Source organism: Phalacrocorax aristotelis, chromosome 13, assembly GCF_949628215.1.
Source record: "Phalacrocorax aristotelis chromosome 13, bGulAri2.1, whole genome shotgun sequence".
In the NCBI taxonomy this organism is placed as follows: Eukaryota; Metazoa; Chordata; class Aves; order Suliformes; family Phalacrocoracidae; genus Phalacrocorax; species Phalacrocorax aristotelis.
Genome location: NC_134288.1, coordinates 8,684,189 through 8,704,078, shown reverse-complemented (window position 1 = coordinate 8,704,078; position 19,890 = coordinate 8,684,189). Strand labels below are relative to the sequence as shown.

The 19,890-nt window shown below is 38.5% G+C and overlaps 1 protein-coding gene and 1 long non-coding RNA gene across 2 annotated transcripts in view; one reads left to right on the top strand and one right to left on the bottom strand.

Annotated features, from left to right (window-relative positions):
- Positions 1–19,890, top strand: part of LOC142064355 (uncharacterized) — a 138,227-nt gene that overhangs the window by 32,403 nt on the left and 85,934 nt on the right. The window lies entirely within an intron of this gene.
- LOC142064292 (protein-glutamine gamma-glutamyltransferase 6-like) lies at positions 265–18,437 on the bottom strand. The gene is made up of 13 exons (XM_075109050.1): positions 18,431–18,437; positions 16,258–16,431; positions 15,815–16,054; positions 11,240–11,358; positions 10,438–10,566; positions 10,095–10,275; positions 9,705–9,840; positions 8,034–8,137; positions 7,703–7,945; positions 6,012–6,329; positions 4,826–4,989; positions 3,934–4,058; positions 265–2,918 (listed from the first exon to the last, which is right to left on the bottom strand). The coding sequence occupies exons 1-13, from the start codon at positions 18,435–18,437 to the stop codon at positions 2,768–2,770; spliced, it is 2,091 nt and encodes a 696-aa protein (XP_074965151.1). The 3' UTR covers positions 265–2,767.

The following is a 19,890-nucleotide window of genomic DNA, read 5'->3' as shown; positions in this document are numbered from 1 at the left end:
AAAAAGAATACGTTCAAGACCCATGATATATATATATATAAAAAGAAAATCAGTTCTAGTAGAATAAACTATAAATGCATTTAACCTAAAAAGGGCTAAATTGCCAAAAGAACAACTAGATGTAATTTATCATGTTTCTTCAGCAAATGTCACTCATCTGTATTGGAAGAGTGATGTCTGGAGCAATCAGGCTGTTTTTAACTTACCCCCCATAAGGTTTCTTTCTTCTTTTCCACACTTGTGCGTAGTTCAGGTTACAGATACAAAAGTGTGCAAGAACATTCTGAATCCTCTTCCACCAGCATGATTGATGAAAGGCTTAGGTCTCTTGACTTCACTACATAAGCTAGAGTTTATACAAGCTGGGTGTGACCTGTGGTTACTAGTTACTGTTTTTGTACTGATGTCTTACGTGAGCATCTACTTATGACTGCTCTAATTGCATAATCTTGAATCTAATTATGATTATTTAAAACGCATGAATGGCTGAGGAAAGATGTTAAAGAGTATCCTGGTGTCTTAACTATTTAGAGAAAAACATCCCAAATTGGATCTAATGAAGGAAATATGGTCTTAAGTAGACAGAAGAAACTTAATTTTGGATGGTTTGGTTTGTGTCGGTTTGGGTTTTTGGAGACTATACATAGAGAGGGCAGGTGTAGACAAATATACCTATCGTACAACATGGATGTATGGGACGTGGAGTGATCTAAGTAGAGTTATAATATATTAGTGTTACTGTCCCTCAGTAGCATCATGACTTTGCATAACATAAACCACCTTTTTTTTTTGGCATGTCTGCCTGAAGATCTTTCACATAACTGCATATAATTCATTCTTTCTTGGAAGCACACAGAGTTATGACGTTCTTATTATCTGTTCCTGACATGATTACCTATAATGTGCATTTCTTACATATGAAGCAATAAATCCCACTGAGAGGGTGTTGTCATGCAGTCACCTGTACATCAGGGATTTCTGTTAAGTACAGAGGAGTGTTTAATGGCTGCCTCTGCTTTTAATGATTTTTCTTTATAGGTCGGCGCTCATAATTCGTGTACATAGTTTCTCTGTAGCTATTTGGCATGGTGTCTTGACTTGGGCCCTGGAGGAAGCTACAGAGCTGTTCTTCTGGTGTAAGCCCTGCCCACCCTAATTGCCGACAGTCTTCTCCAGTCCTGAAGCTCCCTCGTGTTTTCTCCTCCCTCCTCCTGTGTCACAACTTATCTAGAAAAATGCCCTGCCGTTTGTCCCGATGGGAGGGTGCATGCTGTCCTGAACGTTCAATGGCTGTGACTGAGGAGTAAGGGGAGAGGGGGTGATCCCTTATTTTCCTCATCTCTACATTGTGTCTTTTTGTTGTTCTTTTCTGTTTTGTTTCCACATTCATATGAACATTGCTGGCAACCAAAAAGGCAAATCAATTACCTGCAGCTTAAATGTATTTTTAAAAAAGGAATCCAAAGTTTTGTTATGGTTTCTTGTGCATTTTTTTTTCAGTAAAAATTTGTGATCATGTCTGGATGCGTCAGACTCTGAAATATTATCACCTGTCAGACAAAAGTTGTCCGTATCGAAATCCTGATGGCTCTGTGGTTCAGAATCTTGGCCTTATTAATTCTGCTTTAAACATTTGATAAATTGGATGACAAATCTAGATCTTCAGGCTTGGCAGAGCTGTTTGTACACCATTACTGCCCCACACCCTACTTCTGAAGCGTGGCCAGGTGGTTACTGTGCCCTGTCAGTCAGTAGCTTTCATAGCAGTCCCAGAGATGCTATGTTGCCTGCAGTAATAGAGGATCCTTAAGGCTCCTTGGAAGTGTGTTTCAGGTGAGACCTGGTACCTGGCAATGTTAGGATCGGGAACCCACAAAGCAGGCATCCGCGTGCAAACACTCAACGGAGGTGTGGAGTAGGGGCTGCCTGTGAATGAGTTACATTGGGAAGGTTTGAAGAGAGATGTGTTCCTTGTCTCCAGTGACCTTGTGCTGGTGGGCAAAAAGTGTAGGTGACCTTGTGTTGCTGGACTTCGATATTAATGCAAGACTCTCCCTGTGCTTTGTGGTGCGTGGGGGCTCTGTCATGTTACATAGGAATTAAGTTACTGATTTGAATATGTACATGTGTTGTCTGCTCTGTGACAAGGCTGTGCCCACAGGCCACAGAAGCGTTGTTGTCATGGACCCCACACATTACTTTTTCCAGCCTTTGTAGGCTTTTTTCCTCCCCATTCCCAGAGCTAGAGGTGTCACAGAATACAGAAATTAAATGAACAATGGAGGAAATGTTCTACTTTTTAAAGTAAGAAGCTTGTGAAATGAAGGAAAAAGAACTTTCCTCTATCTTGTGATTTCTTGTAATATTTCCATGGAATGTATAATTCATTACAAAAGAATACAGTTAGAGGAATGGTTTTTATTTGTTGCTGGCAATTAGAACGTGGTCACAAAGAGATTGTATTAATTATCTGATGGAAAAGTCAAAACCAGGAGCTTAACAGAATGAGATTTGATAAAACAGTGAAACTATTTCTACAAGGAAAAGGCTTCATTTTTCTAGACAAGAGGACAAAAAAAAAAAAAAAAAAGAAGAAATACAATTAGAATCTAAATAATTAAGCACTGTTAAAGCAGGAGACTTGATTCTTTTGCAATGTAAGAAGTCACCTATTTTTGTGGAAAGTTTCTTGCTGTCATTACTGTCCCTATTCAGAGGAGAATGTCTTGCCATGTCAGTGCTGAAGTAGGAGATTGATTCCGTCACATTATGCACGTGCTACTGCAATGGTTACAAATCCCTTAACATGTGAAAATTTGTCACAAGAGAAGTCTACTTGCAGCTGTAAGGGCCCAGACTTGCGAGGTGTGAATTCAAAATAAATTTTTGATCTCTCCCTCGGCCCCAGTCGTGCCAGACTGAAAAAAAAATTAGAAGTCAGTTAATTCAGGCTTGCATTGTCTTTCCCTGAGATTCCCAAGAAGCAGAACTGCATGATAGCTAGGGCACCAACAGTTACTTGAGACCCAGCCTTGGTTTTTGAGAATTACTTAGGATCTGAGGCTTTGTGTAGACTAAGAAGTGAGAAAAGATAGTACCGTCTTCATTTACTCTTGAATAGACAGATGGAAATGAGAAGTGCTACATCATGCCTCCGTGTTAGGGCTGGGTACAAGTTTGGATAGTCAACACAAACTCAGAATAGGAAAACTCTGATGTCAAAGGTCAACACTCTGTCCAATGCCTGCTGGTTCATATCCATTTTGGCAATAGTATGGTTTTTCTAATGGCTGGGGTGCTTTGTTTTGTGTCTCCTTTTGGCCTAAATTGCCCTAAATTAGTCTTTCACTGGAATAATGTTTTCCACATTTTTATGGATTATTATGTCTAAATATTTCCAGAGCCATAGCAAATCAGGCTGTTTTATAATAAAACAAGCTTTAGGAAATACGAACTACTCAACACTGAGTTAATCCAAAAAGCAGCAGAGTCCAGAGGAAAAGAAAAAGGTGATAGAATATTTTGCTCTTATGTTTTGAAAAGGCATGATCTTCTACTTTAAAGGAGAACAGAGCAACTTCTTGTTTGGACTGAAACGAGGGGAGCTATGGCGGTGTCTTATTTGCTTTAACTCAGGCTTACTTTTGTAGCTGTAGAAGAAATATCAGAGAGACAAAAGAATTGGACATGCCTATTTGCTGTCCCAGGAAGGAAGAATGTTAGCAGTTTTTAGTTGTTAAAGAAGTTCCTATGTGGAAAAAATAATACAAGATTGAGAAATCTTAATATCTCAATACATGTTTGGTGGCATTTTTACTTTCATAAATAGAAAATATGAAGAAGACAATTCAACCATGAATATTTCTTTTGAGAAACTAGTCATGCTATTAGTCATGTTAGAAGAACTGAGTAAATGTTACAGCTTTCACTTACTGTATCTTGACCTGTTGATTCATCAAAGTCACTAGTAGTACACAGTGGTTCACAGGTTCAGGGAGGGGATTGGCATATGAGATCTCTAGAGTAACAGCTTTGTTCACTACAACCCGACGAGGAATCTAAATGGGAAAGACACGTTTCTGATCATTCAATGTTTTACACTTTTCTGGAGTCAGACTTGAGTCAAACTGTAAGCAGAACATCTCCCATATTTGAGGATGAAAAAGATACTGGTAGGAGCAGCGACATTTAACTGACAGTTGGTATGCCTTTCCTATACTTGAAGCTGGATTTGGATTATCTAAATAGTACTGTCAGGATCTATCGCTTGAATGGACAAAAAATGTGCAATATTTTATGCACAGTTTCAGAGAAATAGATCCCTGACTGTACAGACGCATCTCATTAAACTTGTCTGATCTTTTATTTGCTGAGTGCCTTTTTTTGGCATATTGTTGATTAGGATTAAAGTGTTAAAACAACATAAACCGGCCTTCACATAGATTAGAATTAAGGGTTTCAGTCTGTTTTTTGGGAGTAGGCAAAGTTGTTTAAAGGCAACACAAGCACTCGCCAATAACTAGAATACAGATGAAATGAAAACAAGTTCTGCGAACATGAAAGCAGTGGCATGCGACTGAGAAAGAAAGAAGGTGACAGAGCTGTTCTGAATAACGGGGCAGATTCCGGCAAAGATTTAAAACTGGTCTCTCCCATGCTTACTTTCTCATTTCAAGCAGGCAGAATTTTAGAGCAACATCTGAAACTGCAGCCTAAATTAATGTCTTTACCCCCTCATCTTAAGATCTTATCTTAAGATCTAAGCTCCAGAAAGACTCTTTAGTTCTTTCTGTCTGTTCAGGTCATCAGGGAGAGAATTGTTTACCTTAATGATAATGTTTGTGTCCTCTAAAATGATTGTCTTCTCCACCAGCAACTTCACCCCATGCATGTGCATGACTTCACACAAAGCAGTAACTTGGATCCTTTTGTCAGTAGTCAGATATTTTCCATAAGAAGAATAAGGGATCTTCAAGCGGATATGTTTCCCTGGAATTCAGACATATATTTAGGAACCATTACATTCTCAAAGAATGCTAAAGGAAAGAGAGTTATTGTGACAGATTTTGAAATTATTGAAGAGAACATTAGATAAAACAGCTGGAGTCTGTTTATATTTCTTCCTTGTGAGACTGGTTATGCATTTCCCTCTTCTGGTGATCCTGTTCTACTTTAACTCATTTGACCCTTAGAGTTTTGAATGGATGATTTTGGCCTGAAACTGAGGGATCTGCTCATCTTGCATTTCACTGGATTCCTGTCCCTTTGTATTTCTTATAATTAGAGGTGAATTAGAGGTGTAACCATTTTTATCTATTCCCTCCTTATATCCTACTTGTTTTACTTCAGTCAAGAAGAAAGTTTGGGTCAAGTTTCACAGAGAATCTTTTCAAGTGACCTGGTCAGCTGCTTATTGTAGTCCTACAACTTTTCTGCTGTGTATGGAAGAAAGGGTTATCTTTGTAGCCCCTGGAGATGAATATATCTCTATAACAGTTTTAATAGCCTTGACTCTTCAAAAGAGAGACGGAGAGTTTCGCTATAACTTTTAACCTTTGTCCTGGTTAATTTCTATTAAAGTGTCGCCTGTGGAGTATCAGAAAGCATACATCAGACTTTTTTTATTTCTGAAAAGAGTAAAATGGGTTTCTATACATGTAATAATCACCACAGACAGACAGACACATGTGCACATGTGTATACACACGCACATATACTCACACAGACACAGACACACACACATGCACAGTGTTGCTTCTGGACCTATAATATAAATGTAGCCTTCTATATAACATTTCATGAGACATTCAATTCCTGGTTGAACTAGTAAAAGTTTTCAGAGGAAAAAGAAATTTTATAAAATACAGTCTTAAACAATGCTATTAAGAGATGGACCAAGTAGATGCACTACAAGGCTGATATAAATATGACACTGATGATTTTTCCTTCCAGCTGCTTTCATGTGACTAAGAGGAGGGCTATATTGGCTCCTTAGGGACATTAAGAGTTACCTTTTTTAGAACCAAGATCCACAGAAGTGGTTGCCTTCAGGACCTCTGTCACTGCTCTCCTTGTGTACAGGACGGTTGATGCACTGAAGTCCACCTTCACGGTCTTGTGGTCAGAAGACAGGTTATTGAGACTTAAGATTAGGGTAATGTCTTTGCCAAACACTGGAGGTTCAGCCAGCTTGAATTTCCCAGAGATCCCAGGGTTTCTAATTGTCTCTGAAGGTCTTTCATGTGGAGATTCTGTGTGTCCTTCTGTGGTGTTTGATCCAAATAACTTGGCCAAGGCCTTTTTATAAACTCGTCTTTCCTCAGAAGAACCTGATTGAAGGAGAAAACCAAGTAAAATTCATAGTTTTGTTGCCATTTCACCTTCTCTGTGTAAAGGCTTTCAGAATGATACAGGGTGTCAGCTCTGCATCACCCAGAAATGTGCAATACCTGAAAGTTCCCCATTTTTTTTTATTAGGCCTCTGTTCAGCTTTTTCACAGGAAAGTAATGAACACACTGTAATAAGTCACTAAAAAGAAATATGCTGCATTTGTATTTGTTTAGGATGCAAGATTTCTTTTTCTTTGGTCAGAACATGCAGTGTGATAAGTGTTACATTGTTAATCTGATGATAACCAGCCTCTGTATTAAATATGGTTGCACTAAAATCTTGAGGAGTAAAGTATTGAAATATGGCCACTGATTCTGAATGGCAAACTTTTAAAAATGTTAAATACATCTTCCTCTTTTTTTTTAAGACTTTGAGCCACAAACATTAAGCAAACTGTTATATGAAATCTGTAACCCTAAATTTTAAAAAGATGGAAAGACATAGGTGCCAAGTTTTTGAGGGAAGACAAAAATATTCCTGCAAACATATGGCCATGCAGTTCTTAACTTTTGCTGCTTTGTTTTCCTAAGTACAGATGAATGGCACTTAGTCCCATTAACGTTTCCTAGTAGTTTTGTTTCCAGAATCCAATAATGTGGAGACTGAGTCCACCGGGAGTGCAAACACATAACAACCGAATGGCTGGATGTCAGTCCGGGAGCACAATAGATCCTAACTTGGTGAGTTTATACAGTCAGAGAGGGAGATTGAGTGAGTGACTCCTCTTGGGAGCAGAATTTATTTGCTGAGAGAGACTGAGCATGACATTGTAGGGGAGACGGATGTCTAGTGTTAGAGCGCTGGAGTTTAAGATTTTGTATTAGCGGTTTGATTGTTGCCCCACTCCCTCTGCCAGATATGCTGGAAAACTAGTACTTATTAATCTGCTACTTGCCATACTACAGACCTCTGCACAGTTTGTGATACATGATGGACTTGGTTTTAAGACTTTTTGGTATGACAGCTTGAGAGTTTGTCTGCCTTGGGTAGTAAAATGTATTTTCTAGCCCTGTTTTGTGTATATAGTACTTCTTGTACTTCTGTCTAAGGGACTAAAGTATATTCTGTATTGTGTCTTAAAAATGAAACTACTAAATACACAAAACCAGAAATATAATACTCATATTAAGAAAGTAGTCTGAGAACACTGGCAGAAATATTTTCTGAAGGAAGGGGAGAGATGCTCAAACAAACCAGGTTACCCGTCCTTGTTCTACCTGGAAGAACTACCCTGCTAGCTCTTCCTAGCACCAAGAACTCAGTAGGAGATAATTGTGATAACAAGGAGATAATTTGTGAAAATTCCTTTACCTTCTGGATATTTGTAATTACAGGTGATATCCACACGGGAATTGCTGCCCACAGCTTTGGTGCTGATAAATCTGCCAATTATTTCAGTATCACAATAAACTCTTTTCTTTGTTCCATCGTTGTATACAATCCATCTGTTGCAATCGGCATTCACCTCCGTATACACAAATAAGGTGTCATAATCCAAGTGTATATCACCTTCTTTGATGGCTATGACGGATGCGGGGCCACACTGAAATAATCCTAAAATATGAAAAAAAGATGTCAAACTATTAGTTGTGCTCACCTGGGAGAAAGAATGTTAAGTCATGCTAAGAACTCCTACTGTTACCTTTGCTTTGTTCTTGTGGAGTCGCATCTAAAACCTGCCATCCATTGTATGATGTTCCCAGGTCTGGGCGAATGAACCAGCTTTCGTTCCAGACGTGATAATCCCTGGAGACAAAGAACAATGTCTAAAAAGCATCATAACATAGAGTCATACAAACTTCCAATTTGAAAGGAGTAAGGAATTTTGTTTTTAAAGATTCTCCAAGATGTGACACAAGCTGTCTAGTTACAGCGACTCACTACCTCTTTCAAAGCGTAGATTTACTGCATTCTTTTCAGCTGTAGACCTCAGGATGGGGAGGGAGAGAATATAGATGTCAGCAGCTTGCTTTGGGAGCAATATGAACTATAAGTGAAAGACTTAAGCCTTGGATATAGGCAACACTTGGTGATTGGGTTCAGTAATCTTCAAATGTGGGAAATGCTTCATTTAAAAGAAACTTAAAATAGCTATACTGGGTCATATAAAATGCTTATAGAGGCCAATAGTCCATCTATAGTAGTGTGCAGCAGCAAACGTTTGGAAAAGAGGTAAGACCAGCACGTGAATAGAATATTTCCCGATATGCTTTATGATTTCTTGCAGTCAGAGAATTAGGGACTTTCTGAATTAGTCATTACATTGAAACCTCTGCATTTAATGGTAATTAGTCATCTTATTCTCCATGAATCTTTTTTGCCCTGTTTAAAAACTCTTTATAGCTTTGTTTTCAACAGCATCCAATGGTAATGAGTTCTACAAACTCTGAAAGGAAAGGATAGCACAAAAGATTGGTAAAATGTAAATCACAGGAGGACCCAGAAAAGATTTGTTGGCTGAATTTTCTTCAGAAGCTAATACTTTTAAAGAAGTGAAGAGGTGAAAGACTTCCCAGGATACTTCAACGACGTACACTCAGTGAAAGGAAGCAGACTAAAGATGATACTTTTTGCAAAAAGTAGCGTGCACAGAGGCTTTCAGCTATGTGATATAACCTTGGGCCTAGGTAGTTTACTTTCTGAAAAGTGAAGTGGCTGCAAAGTAAAGATTTTAAAACTGCAGCACAACTAAATTTACTCAAATTTTGGGGTTTGACTGATGATCGTGAGTCACTTTCAGTTTACAGCACTGAACTACAATAACCAATAACCAATAACCACGTCTGGAGGGTGTTGGGACTGTTCTCTTTTTCAGCTCCCACAAAGGGAAGATCTAGCTAAAGGAGTGCTGAAAAACTTCTTGGGGAGACTCCCATCTACTTGGGGAGCATGACAGGCCAAGCTGAGAAACACAGGCTCTGGATGTTTGATGAGAGAAAATTATGGGAGCAGTAAACCAGTAAGAGCATGGAAGGTACAGAGCTGCATTATCAGGAACAGACTGGTTAGGTGTCAATAATTAAAAAAGCCTTGGGAACTGGTACATTGTCAATGGAAACATGATTTTTAAAGAAAGTTGCAACTTGTTTGAGGTCAGGGACTGCAATAATCAGGCTGGTTAGTTGTTTGATGTAACTGTTACTTCAAAACCATGAAGTATGTTTTTCTTTCCAAATGGATATCTAGTGTATTAATTTAGATATTTGTATTAAGTTTTTTCCACTCAGTTGCTTTTGCACTAGTAGTGTTCATGATTTTAAGTCTCATAAATCCTCTCTCTAATTATTGGTGAGATGCAAAAAATTATATTTACCATGTGGAATCCTTGCTGATGTTAAGACTTTTTCCAGAGCTGTCATAGTACTTATCAATACTCAGGTTTCTATCCACATCATGGGCAGAGTTAAAATTTGAAACCAAACGAGTTGGAATCCCCAAGCACCTCAGAACTGAAATATATTAAAAACAAACAAACAAACAAAAAACCAAAAAAACCCAAACACAAACAAAAACCACACACAGCTTTCAATGATTACAAATATATGAGAAACAAAGTTAAATGTCTACATATTTTGTGACTCTTCAGCATTTGCAATCTTCAGAGCACTTTTTCGCTTGTAAAATTAATTGCTTTGTAGTTTTGATAAAACTAGAGGTCACAAATGCCTCTATTTCACCACAGTCGTCTATTCTTTAAGCTTACCTGTACACATCACACCTGCAAAAACCCAGCACTGGCCGTACTGAACAGGCTTGTAGTTGTCCTGACGCCATTTCTGGAGGATTACCACACTGCCATCCCATCTGGATGGATTCTCATGTGAATGGAAACTTCCTTGCCACTTTCCCAGGAGAACTCCATTATCATTATCATTTCCATTGATCTAAAAATAGGCCAATGGACAGAATGCACAAAATCAATTGTGTGTAATGCACCGTATCTAGTTAATTATATTGCTGAAGGTGCAGGTGGCTGAGTCTCAGTGCTATAACTAATGCTTTCTGCTTAAGCATGTGCAATTAAGATTAAGTTAGCTATTTCTTACCATAGAACTGATTACTCTGCCCACATATTTAGGATCTCCTCTTCGGGATACATCAATGGCTGAGTTCTGACGATAGTACAGGCTCAGATCAAGCATGGTAAGACAGATGTTTAGAAGGTCATCTTGAAACTGTGATCAGAGAGATAAATTTTTAAGAAAATGGATAGTTCCACAAACACATTTAGAGAAGATTCTACTGCAGTTTCTCCTTTGTAAGATATTCCAGCCCAAAAGTGATAGGCACAGTGAGGCACAAAGACAGTAGTATGCAGTTCCCACTGCAATATTGGCTAAAGACAGGGCTAACTAAATAAAGCAAAAATCTGGCAGGATGCCTTCTGCCATCAGAAGAGACGACTGCAGCAAAACTAAAACTGCCAAGCTTATTCTGACTACAGTTATTAGATTCTCTTGAATTATATCCCTGGAAACATTCAAGGTCAGGTTAGATGGGGCAACCTGATCTAGTTGATGGCCCTGCTCATCGCAGCGAGGTCGGACTAAATGATCTTTAAAGGTCCCTTCCAACCCAAACCATTCCATGCTTCTGTGTCAATGTCAGTCCACACTTGTACCATGAGCATCAAGTACATGTAGAAGTCAGTCCTAGCTGGAGTGCTGTGCTAAGCCATCTCTCACACCGAAGTCCTATTAGGCACCCAGTGAGCAAACCACAAGTAAGGCTATCCAGGTTTGTTCAGTTTTCATATATAGAGACATGCCTACCAGAGAGGCAAATAATGGTAAAACAAAATGCTATTGGAGACAGAATAAGAGCCCAAATGAATTCTTTATGGCTTACTTGGCCATAGTACCATCCTCTTGCTTCAATGTACTTTGCGTTGCCCACAAAGATTATTCCATTTTCATTTAGAACATATTCTTGTCTCTCGTTTTCATCAGCCATGTAGACGTTATCACCTGCAAGCCAAGTTGGACATGCTTTTACACTTAAAGCTAAGAATACTAGCAACCTTTCAAAAACATTTGTATCTTGATTTAGCAGGGAGAAATCTATTTGGAAGGTGCATTGTTATAGCTCCTTGAACATGTACAGTTCAGAGAAAATGCCTGCTATTGTATATAGCCTGGGGCAAGGGGAATCCATGTTATATAACTTTAACTTTTTTCTTTATCTTTATGGTTCAGTACATCTGCTTTTCTAAGGTCAAATGTTGTAATCGTAAATTTTTGTTCAGGCGCTTCTTGTCTTGAAGCCTTTCTGACTCCCCCAAAGCAATAAGTTTTAGTCACAACAGTTCTAACTCTATCAGTAACCTTTCTGTATTATCTAAATGTCTCCTATCTGTACGTTGTATTTTTGTGAGGAAGATAGAGAAAAGTACAGGCTAGCTCACTGGATTTTTCTGCCTTCTCACAGTAGTTAGACATAGAATAGACATTTGAAAAGAATCACACAGATGACATTTTCCTCTATTTTCCACTGGTGTTCGTCTTGTTTTAAGATTCCTAAATGAAGACCTCTACTTGCCTGATCCAAAGTGCTATCAGGAATGTTATTAGGATAGCCTGCTCAACAATTCACTTTGATTTCACTGTTGCGCATTGGTTTCCCTTGTCTATGGCACAGTAGGTAGCTGCTGTGTAAGCACTGGCTTCCTACAGATGTTTAGGTCGTTTTGCTCACTCTTTAGGTAGCAATATCTACTTAGCTCTGTGTTTAATTTCATAACGTTTAAAATTATTTTCTGAAAGCTTCAGGATTTCAGGAAATACATATAAAAATCAGCTTTTCTATTTTATTGAGTCAACTTTACCTTCCTATAGGAACTTCCCATCCTTCCCTTCCTGCAGATAAAAAGGTTGTGTAATTTATTTTGAAAATTATATCACATGATATAAGTCTATTTTAGTGATGGCTGTCCACACTTTATTTTTTTTTTAATACTATAATCATTGTTGATTCCCAAGCTTTTGGGCCAGCATAGGCCTAGGGAACTGTGTGCAGTTCCAGGTGCCGCACTTCAAGGTGTGGACCGGTTGGAAAGAGTGAGAGGATCGCGGAAAACGCTCAGCAATCCTGCAAATACAACTTATGAAGAAAATGTAACTTATGAATTAACTCAGAATTATTTAAGGTAGAAAAAAAAATCTGGGTGAGGAATGGGCAAGCATGACAATCAATTCCAGAAATTCTTGTGAAGAGGATGGGGTGGGGAAGGAAATCTGTTCTTGGTGTCTATTGTATATAGGATGAGTAGTTATATGCTGAAATCAAAGCAAAAAAATGTGCTTAGTTAATAGGAAAAAATCTAATGGAAAGGCTAGTGTTTTATTGGAGTGACTTGCCAGGGGAGGTACTGGAGCTTCCCTAATGGCTGATCATTAAGAAGGAATTCAAGATGTCAGGAATGACGTAAGTGCTAAACTGAACCTGCTTTAGAGCATGGTGTGGGACTAGGTAACTAATTTATGAGTTTGTGATTCTGAGCAATCTAAATATCCTATAATCACTTGAAGACCATCATTTTTCGAAGGTCCATGCTCTCAATTATAATGTTGTAGATCCAGTCCTCTGAATAAGTATACCTAGACTTTTTTAATAATAATGCTATTCCTACCACTAACTCAGAGCAAAATTAACATTAGTTTAAAAGGAGGAAAAAACCCACAACACACCACAACAAACCTCTTCCTTCCCAGTATAACTAAATAGTAACAACCCCTTCTTCTGTTACTGTCAGCACACAAGGAGAAAAAAAACGCCATCAGCCACGATAGTCCTCTTTTCACAGTTATAGAAAGACAGACCACTATAGACCTAATCCTTTATTAAGTTAATTTCTTTTAATACAGAAATACAAAAGTTATTATATATTCTGTCCTCTCATTCTGAACTTCAAATTTATCCTGGCATAGTGAGAAACAAGCAGGATGTAAATTTCTGTTGACAGTTTTTAATTAATATGTAAGTACACTTTCTAACATAGGTATATTTTTAGTAATTTCTTCATATAACCTTTGCCACAGAAACACGTGGCAAGGGTCAGCCATCTAGGGAAAAAGATGCATTCTACAAAACTCTCAAACATACAAATCCTTTTATCTCCTAAAGCTTTACAATTGATACGCTCACCTGTGAACTATAGACAAGCAGATCATTCATTTAGTTCCTGATTAGCACTCTTTATTCTAGTAGTTAACTGTACATTCCTTTAATACCATTAGGACATAATGCATCATTACCAGAGGCTGGCTTGCAAGTATCTTAGATTTCTCTTTAAATGTCCTTAAAAGACATCATTAATGTTAAAGTATCAGTTTTGTTTTATCCACAAGTTTGAAACAAATATGTTAGTGAATTAATAAGCTTATTGGTTTGTTACCATTATGGTAAGATAGGTATTTTCTGTGTCCAAATTCAGATTTGGACACAGAATTTGGACACGGAATATTATTTCAGATATATGACCTGTGAAACTAATTGTTTTCAACTTGCTAAACTAGAAATTTTCTTTTGTCCAAAAGGCTTTCCATGTGTTCAGTTATCCTAGTAACCCTTCATTGAACATGTTCTAATTCACAATTCCTGTTCAGGAAAGATTAACGGAACGAAAATTCCAAATGAGATCTTGTCACCTTGAACAATGGCATTAATATTTAAATCCTAGTAACTGTTTCCTCCTATACAGTTTAAGATTGCATTTGCCTTTTTCAGGGCCATTTCACTTCAGTTCTCATTCTTTGACTAACAAGTATTTTCACATTCTTCATGATTTCTAGCTGGTAAGTCTGCCATTGAAATTATCGTTACTTCTCCCTAAACATATGATCTTTTATTTTGTATTATTATATCTTATCCCTTCTTAACCACTCCAGTCTCTAAGGTCAGACAGTTATTTCTGTGTGGTATCCCAGCCCATCTGTGTATGGACAATGCTGCTTAATGTCAGCATATCAAAGTCAGTAATGAACCATTTGATCGGAGTTGTTTTTTCAGATGACACTTAAGGATCCACTAGTAGTTTTTCTCCAACCCAGTGCTTTTCCTTTCATCTCTAGTCCTGACTGTTTCCTTGTAAGTAGTTCTTTACTGATATTACAGTTTATGAATTAATTCCTGTCTTTTCCAGCTTAATGAATACCCTCCCATGTGGAACCATATCTACAGACCAGATCTGCCGATTATCCTTTGCTGAGAAAATAAATTATCTGTTTCCCTTCTGCAATGACACTACAGCGGTAATGTACCCTGAAACTGAATCTGTTCCTGTTTGTCAGGATCAGGGAGCTAGTCCACTCTGCAGAAGCTTATTCAGCAGCATCCTACTGTAAGGATAGTCCCTTTTGTTTGGCAGTGGTCGTTACATCGTGTGACAAATCTGGAGGGCTCTTTTGCAAAATCATTAGTTTTGAACTGGAATGGTGCAGCTTAATTTTTCTCAGTTTTCATCTGAGAACAAGTTTTCTGGTCTTGTGAGTACCACTGCTACTCTGGTGTTCCAGTTCAGGAGCTGTCAAATATTGCAGTCCCTGCAGTGTGGTTTCCATCAATTAGAAGTTACGCCACAAGTGATCTCTCAGGGGGTTCTGGGAAGGTTTTCCCCTCAGGACTGTCTATGCAGAGACAGTCTGAGTTTCCTGAACATACTCCTATAATTATTTCTGTCTTCCAAGACATGCTGAGTTAATTAGCAGCTTTTTTCATCTTGGTTCTTGATATATTTGTTAGTGGCCCTTGACTAACATACGGTCACAGAAGAAAATAGTGGATGATTGTGGTTACTTTTCTCTTCTTTTATAAGCTGTTTAGGCACTTGGCTGGCTAAGAGCTCCCTTAACTCTAGAGTGGCATATTTTAAGGCTAATCTAGGTTTCTAGACTATTCCATATTTGCAAAATCTGAGTTTAGGGATTTGCATTTCTTCTGCAACAGGCTGAGGCTGCAGAAATAAAAAATGGAGCAGCGAGAGATGTCCCTTTTCAACCCATGATGAAAGCCCTCTATCAGCTTTTATCAAGTTAGTTGAGCTATTGTCTTTGCAGTTAATATCTACAAGAGCAGCCTTGCTTTGATTTAGGTGGAAGCCAAGGCTGCTACTGTATGCTCGCTTCAAGTTCTGAGAAGTACATGCACTTATGAAAGTTTGTCTGCCCTTGTCTGCAGAAAAAGTGATCTGCTCAGTCCTGAAGAAAGAGTCTGTGATATCACCCCATACGGCACATGTCTTTAGCACAAAAGGGGGGAGGGGGTGCAGCAGCAGCTTTTTAATGTAGAAAAACCGGATCTCTGAACAGGTAGCTGAGATTGCTGCTGCTGGTGACCCAAAGAGAAACAGCATGAGGGAGCAAGCTCCCTTTAGCTATGAAAGCAAATAGGTCGATTATGTTCAAGAGCAGAGGCATCAGTACCTACCTGGGCACCAAGGGTTGAAGAGTAACACAAACTGCCCCAGGTATCTGGAGAAGATCTTGTTCCCTGAGGTTACCTGGAGGGTGAGATTGTATCGTCCAATGACAGCATCGGCTGGGCTGGATATTGTAAAGTTCATATAGCCGGACTCACTGGGTGCTTGGACAGCAGTCCAACCACTTGCCCCCACCTCAGAGAGGTTAAATACAGCCTTTGTACGATGAGATTCTGAGGGGGCTGGTCCTGCCAGAAAGAAGGGGTAATTGGTTTCCATTCCAGAGTGTGGTTACAATATTAACCTCACACTTGAAATAAGCACTTTAAGGGGGGAAAAACATTAAAAATACATGAAAAGAAACCCACATCTTTAAATAGAATTAGGGGAGAATGACAAGGGGTAAAGATTACTGTTCTGTGAGAACATGGATTAAGCTAAGGGGCGTTACCTATTTCAGTGACAAATGCTAGCTTCTCCCCAGTCTGCCTTGGTCTGTTGAAGTACAGGGTAATAGTGAAGGCTTGTCCTCGCCTCACAGTCAACTCAGTGTTGGCATATCTGTCAGTATGGTGCGCGCCTGCGTTTACTGATGGCTGCCAGCTGATATGTGTTGGTGTCAGATCTGTAAAACAGAAGACAAGCTATGAAGAAGCAGCCAGCATGGAAAGAAGTAATTTGCTGGTAAGTGGCATGATGAGGTTGCTAAGAGCAGTTATCTTTTACTGGAGGAAGGACAACTAAAAAGCAGATGCTCCATTAAATTGATTAAGTCTAGTGGTCAATAATAGGAATTTTTTGCTTGGGTTTTGTTACAGGGCTGTCATACACCAAGGACTTATATACTTCCTATACAGTGCTGGGTGCTCTTTCATCATTGGACTTAGAAAAATATTTACAGGAGCAAATCAGTGTCATGTCATTGTCAGGACCAAATAAAGTGGCCTGTAGCCCCTCTACATTTTCAACATATATATTTTTAGGATCCCAGAAATGGCTATTCGGGCATCTTACTTTTCCTGCTTACATCCTGATGCCATTTGGCCTGGAGCAGGGAAAAATACATAGTGAGCGATCATCTGTCTTATATGAATGAACAAGAGGTATTTGTGGACATAAGTTGGAGCTTTTGACGGAGAAATCAATCCGACTGAATTCAGCTCTATCCAAATGACAACTGGACCACTGGGACTCCTGTTCTAGTAGTTACTACCTTCATGTCCTAGAGGAATTCTGATGACTTACAGTGTGCTTAGAGTTCTCCGATATCAAGTGTCCTCCTGCACACACAATGTTATTGTGGTCTGTGGTTTAAAACCTGTAAAGTGGCTCTTGCCACCTTAAATGCTAAACTACCTTTTTGGCAAGCGAGTATGTATATGAGCTTCCTTGCAAGCTTGTTTTCCCTTCTATAGTTCATATTTTATTGCCACACTCAAACATGAGCAGTTATTCTGTCTTTGGGAGCTCTGAGGGACACCATCCTCTGTGTTCATACCTGCCCTACGAGGCTCCACAGAGTACACCTGGAGCACTGTGTTGCAAGTTTTGGCAAATGCTCAGGGCAAGTACCTTGGTGAAGAGGCTTCAAAATAATTTTATTAATGCTAGTATCATAAACGCAATGAGGTTGGGGGACACACACACAGGATAGGGGACATGACCACCACCATATTAAAGGGAATTCAGAAGAACAGAATAACAACAAAAAAGGTGAGATGGAAAGGATGGATTGAGGCCTATGGCACTATGCACTATTATGGTAGGGATCTTCAAACAAGATTGCAAGCCTGTCTCATACCATATAGCATAGCAATGAAATACTAAGTCAGATCTGAAACAATATAGCTGCGTATTAAATTACAATTTACCTATAATCTTTGAAGAAATAAAAGTAAAATCTAAACTATGCAGAAAAGTGTCATGATTAAATTCAAGGAAGAATAATTTTTTCTTTGTAGTCTTAAGACCATGAAGAAGTAATGTGAGTAAGCACTGATGGGCAAAAAAGGAGACTCTTTAACATGACTATCTGGGAAAACAGTGACTGCAGAGCACTGCTGTTTTCCCTGCAAAGCAACATTTTAAAAACTGATTTGAAAATGTTTGTTTCATCATTACAGAAGAGAGAACCCTGCTTTGCAATTGCCCAGTTCAATAATCATCTTAATTTTAAACTTTAAAAAGCAGAGATATTGTCATTACTGGTTTCCTTTGGTAGGGTTTTAATGCATCTTTGAATTCCCATCTGTAGGCTCCATGCTCACAGCTCCATTAGGACGAATTACACTGATTTTCTAATACAAAGCATAATACATCTCTGAAATAGCATTTAAAAACCAAAGGGTTTAGATGGAGTTCTGCATGGTGCCTTTTGAAGTAATGGGAATTTCTTTTCTTTTTTTTCCCCCCAAAATATCCTCTGTTTAGCTCAAAAATTCTTCTCAAACAGGTCTTAATAATAACCACATTAAAACTTTGAAAGTGAAGTGCAAGAACAAATTATAATGTAAGATTTCCTTCAGATAAGAAATCTGAGCAGATACCTACAGGGCATGTATCTTAAGGAAAGAGTCCTGAATAAAGTACCTGCTGAAGGGAAGCAAATGACACACAGAACTCACCTGCCATTCCCTCAGCTTATGAGAATTGCATACAACTTCTACTTTGTTCTTCAAGGCTGTCGAAGTCACATTAATCATAAAAAGAAAAAACCCAGCAATCTTTTTGTGCCGTCAGCTGAAATTTGAGAGAAGGGAGAAGTACTTAGCAGTTGTTATTAATACGTGTAGACTTGTCAAATGAATTAACTAGTTCCTATAATATATGTATGTCTAATGCCAATGTTCCTACTCAACGTGGGTGTAATTATGGGAGGAGATACCAAAATTATTTACTCAGAGGAAATGCATTCTCTTGAATCCCGAGACAAGAAGAACTTCCTACAAAGGATAATAGGTGTGCCATGAATAAGTTATCTTTAAGGATGAGGAAACAGCGAGTGTGGTGGGACGTAAAAGCCATATGAAGGGAAAAGGAGCATTTCCTGATTACTTAACTTCCAGATTGGTTAATGTCACTTCTGGTTCTGTTCAACAGCTGTGAATTGGCTTTAGAAGGTTTTTTGGGTCTCAGCTTGTCTCCAATGCCCCCTGACTTATGTTAAATGATAAATTCCCACCAGAAATAAATGTCTGTTTACTTGTTACACTAGGCAGCTCCATACTACTACTTCAGCATAAGTTTTATTTCAAAAAGAACCCCCAAACTATGAACCACGAGTAGTTTTTATCAGTGCAAACTCTAAGCCTGTCTGTCTTCATGACTGTGATTATATTGCTTTTTAGTTTTGTACCCTCACTTAAAAATATACAGGTGATAAAGTGACATTGTTGTGGGGAGGAATATTTATCTGTTTAAGAGTCTACAGCTCCACTGATCAAGTTTTAGCACTCAGTAAAGACTTAAAAAGTAAATTAGTCTGAATTGAAGTTACAAAGAAAAAAAAAAAACTGAAAAAGAAGCAGAAATTAAGCTCCAACAGCTGTATTTTTTTGAAAAAAAGATTGGTTTCTTGCACCTTTTTGAGAAACTTTGTTTTGCTACCACAAAAACTAAACGAGTACATACTCATATGACATCCATGTTAGCCCTATCCTGAAAGAAAAACATTAAAACTTTTCACACTTGGCAGCAGTGTATCTGGTATGGTCTAGCTCCACTTACATTATAATTCAGAGGTCCGTCCTCCTCTTGGAAGTTTCCAGGATGTTCAGGCTGTCAAAACTTGTTCCAGGAATCGCCTCAAATGGATTTGATTGCTGTTCAGAGCTACTTTGGTTGGTCTTTTTCTCTTTTCCTTAATTCATAGTCCTTGGAAACCATAAGAGCCACAAGCCTCTGATGTTACCTGATCTTCACACACAGCCCTAGTGACAAACCGCATCGACCAGTTCTTAAGTTCAGGTGTTCGGTACTTATAGTGATTGCTTCAGACGTTACACATTGCTCCCACTGGAGTATGACTATTTCCTCTCTTCTTCCTTGCTACTCACATAAGTAATTAAGTCTCAGAACACTTTTT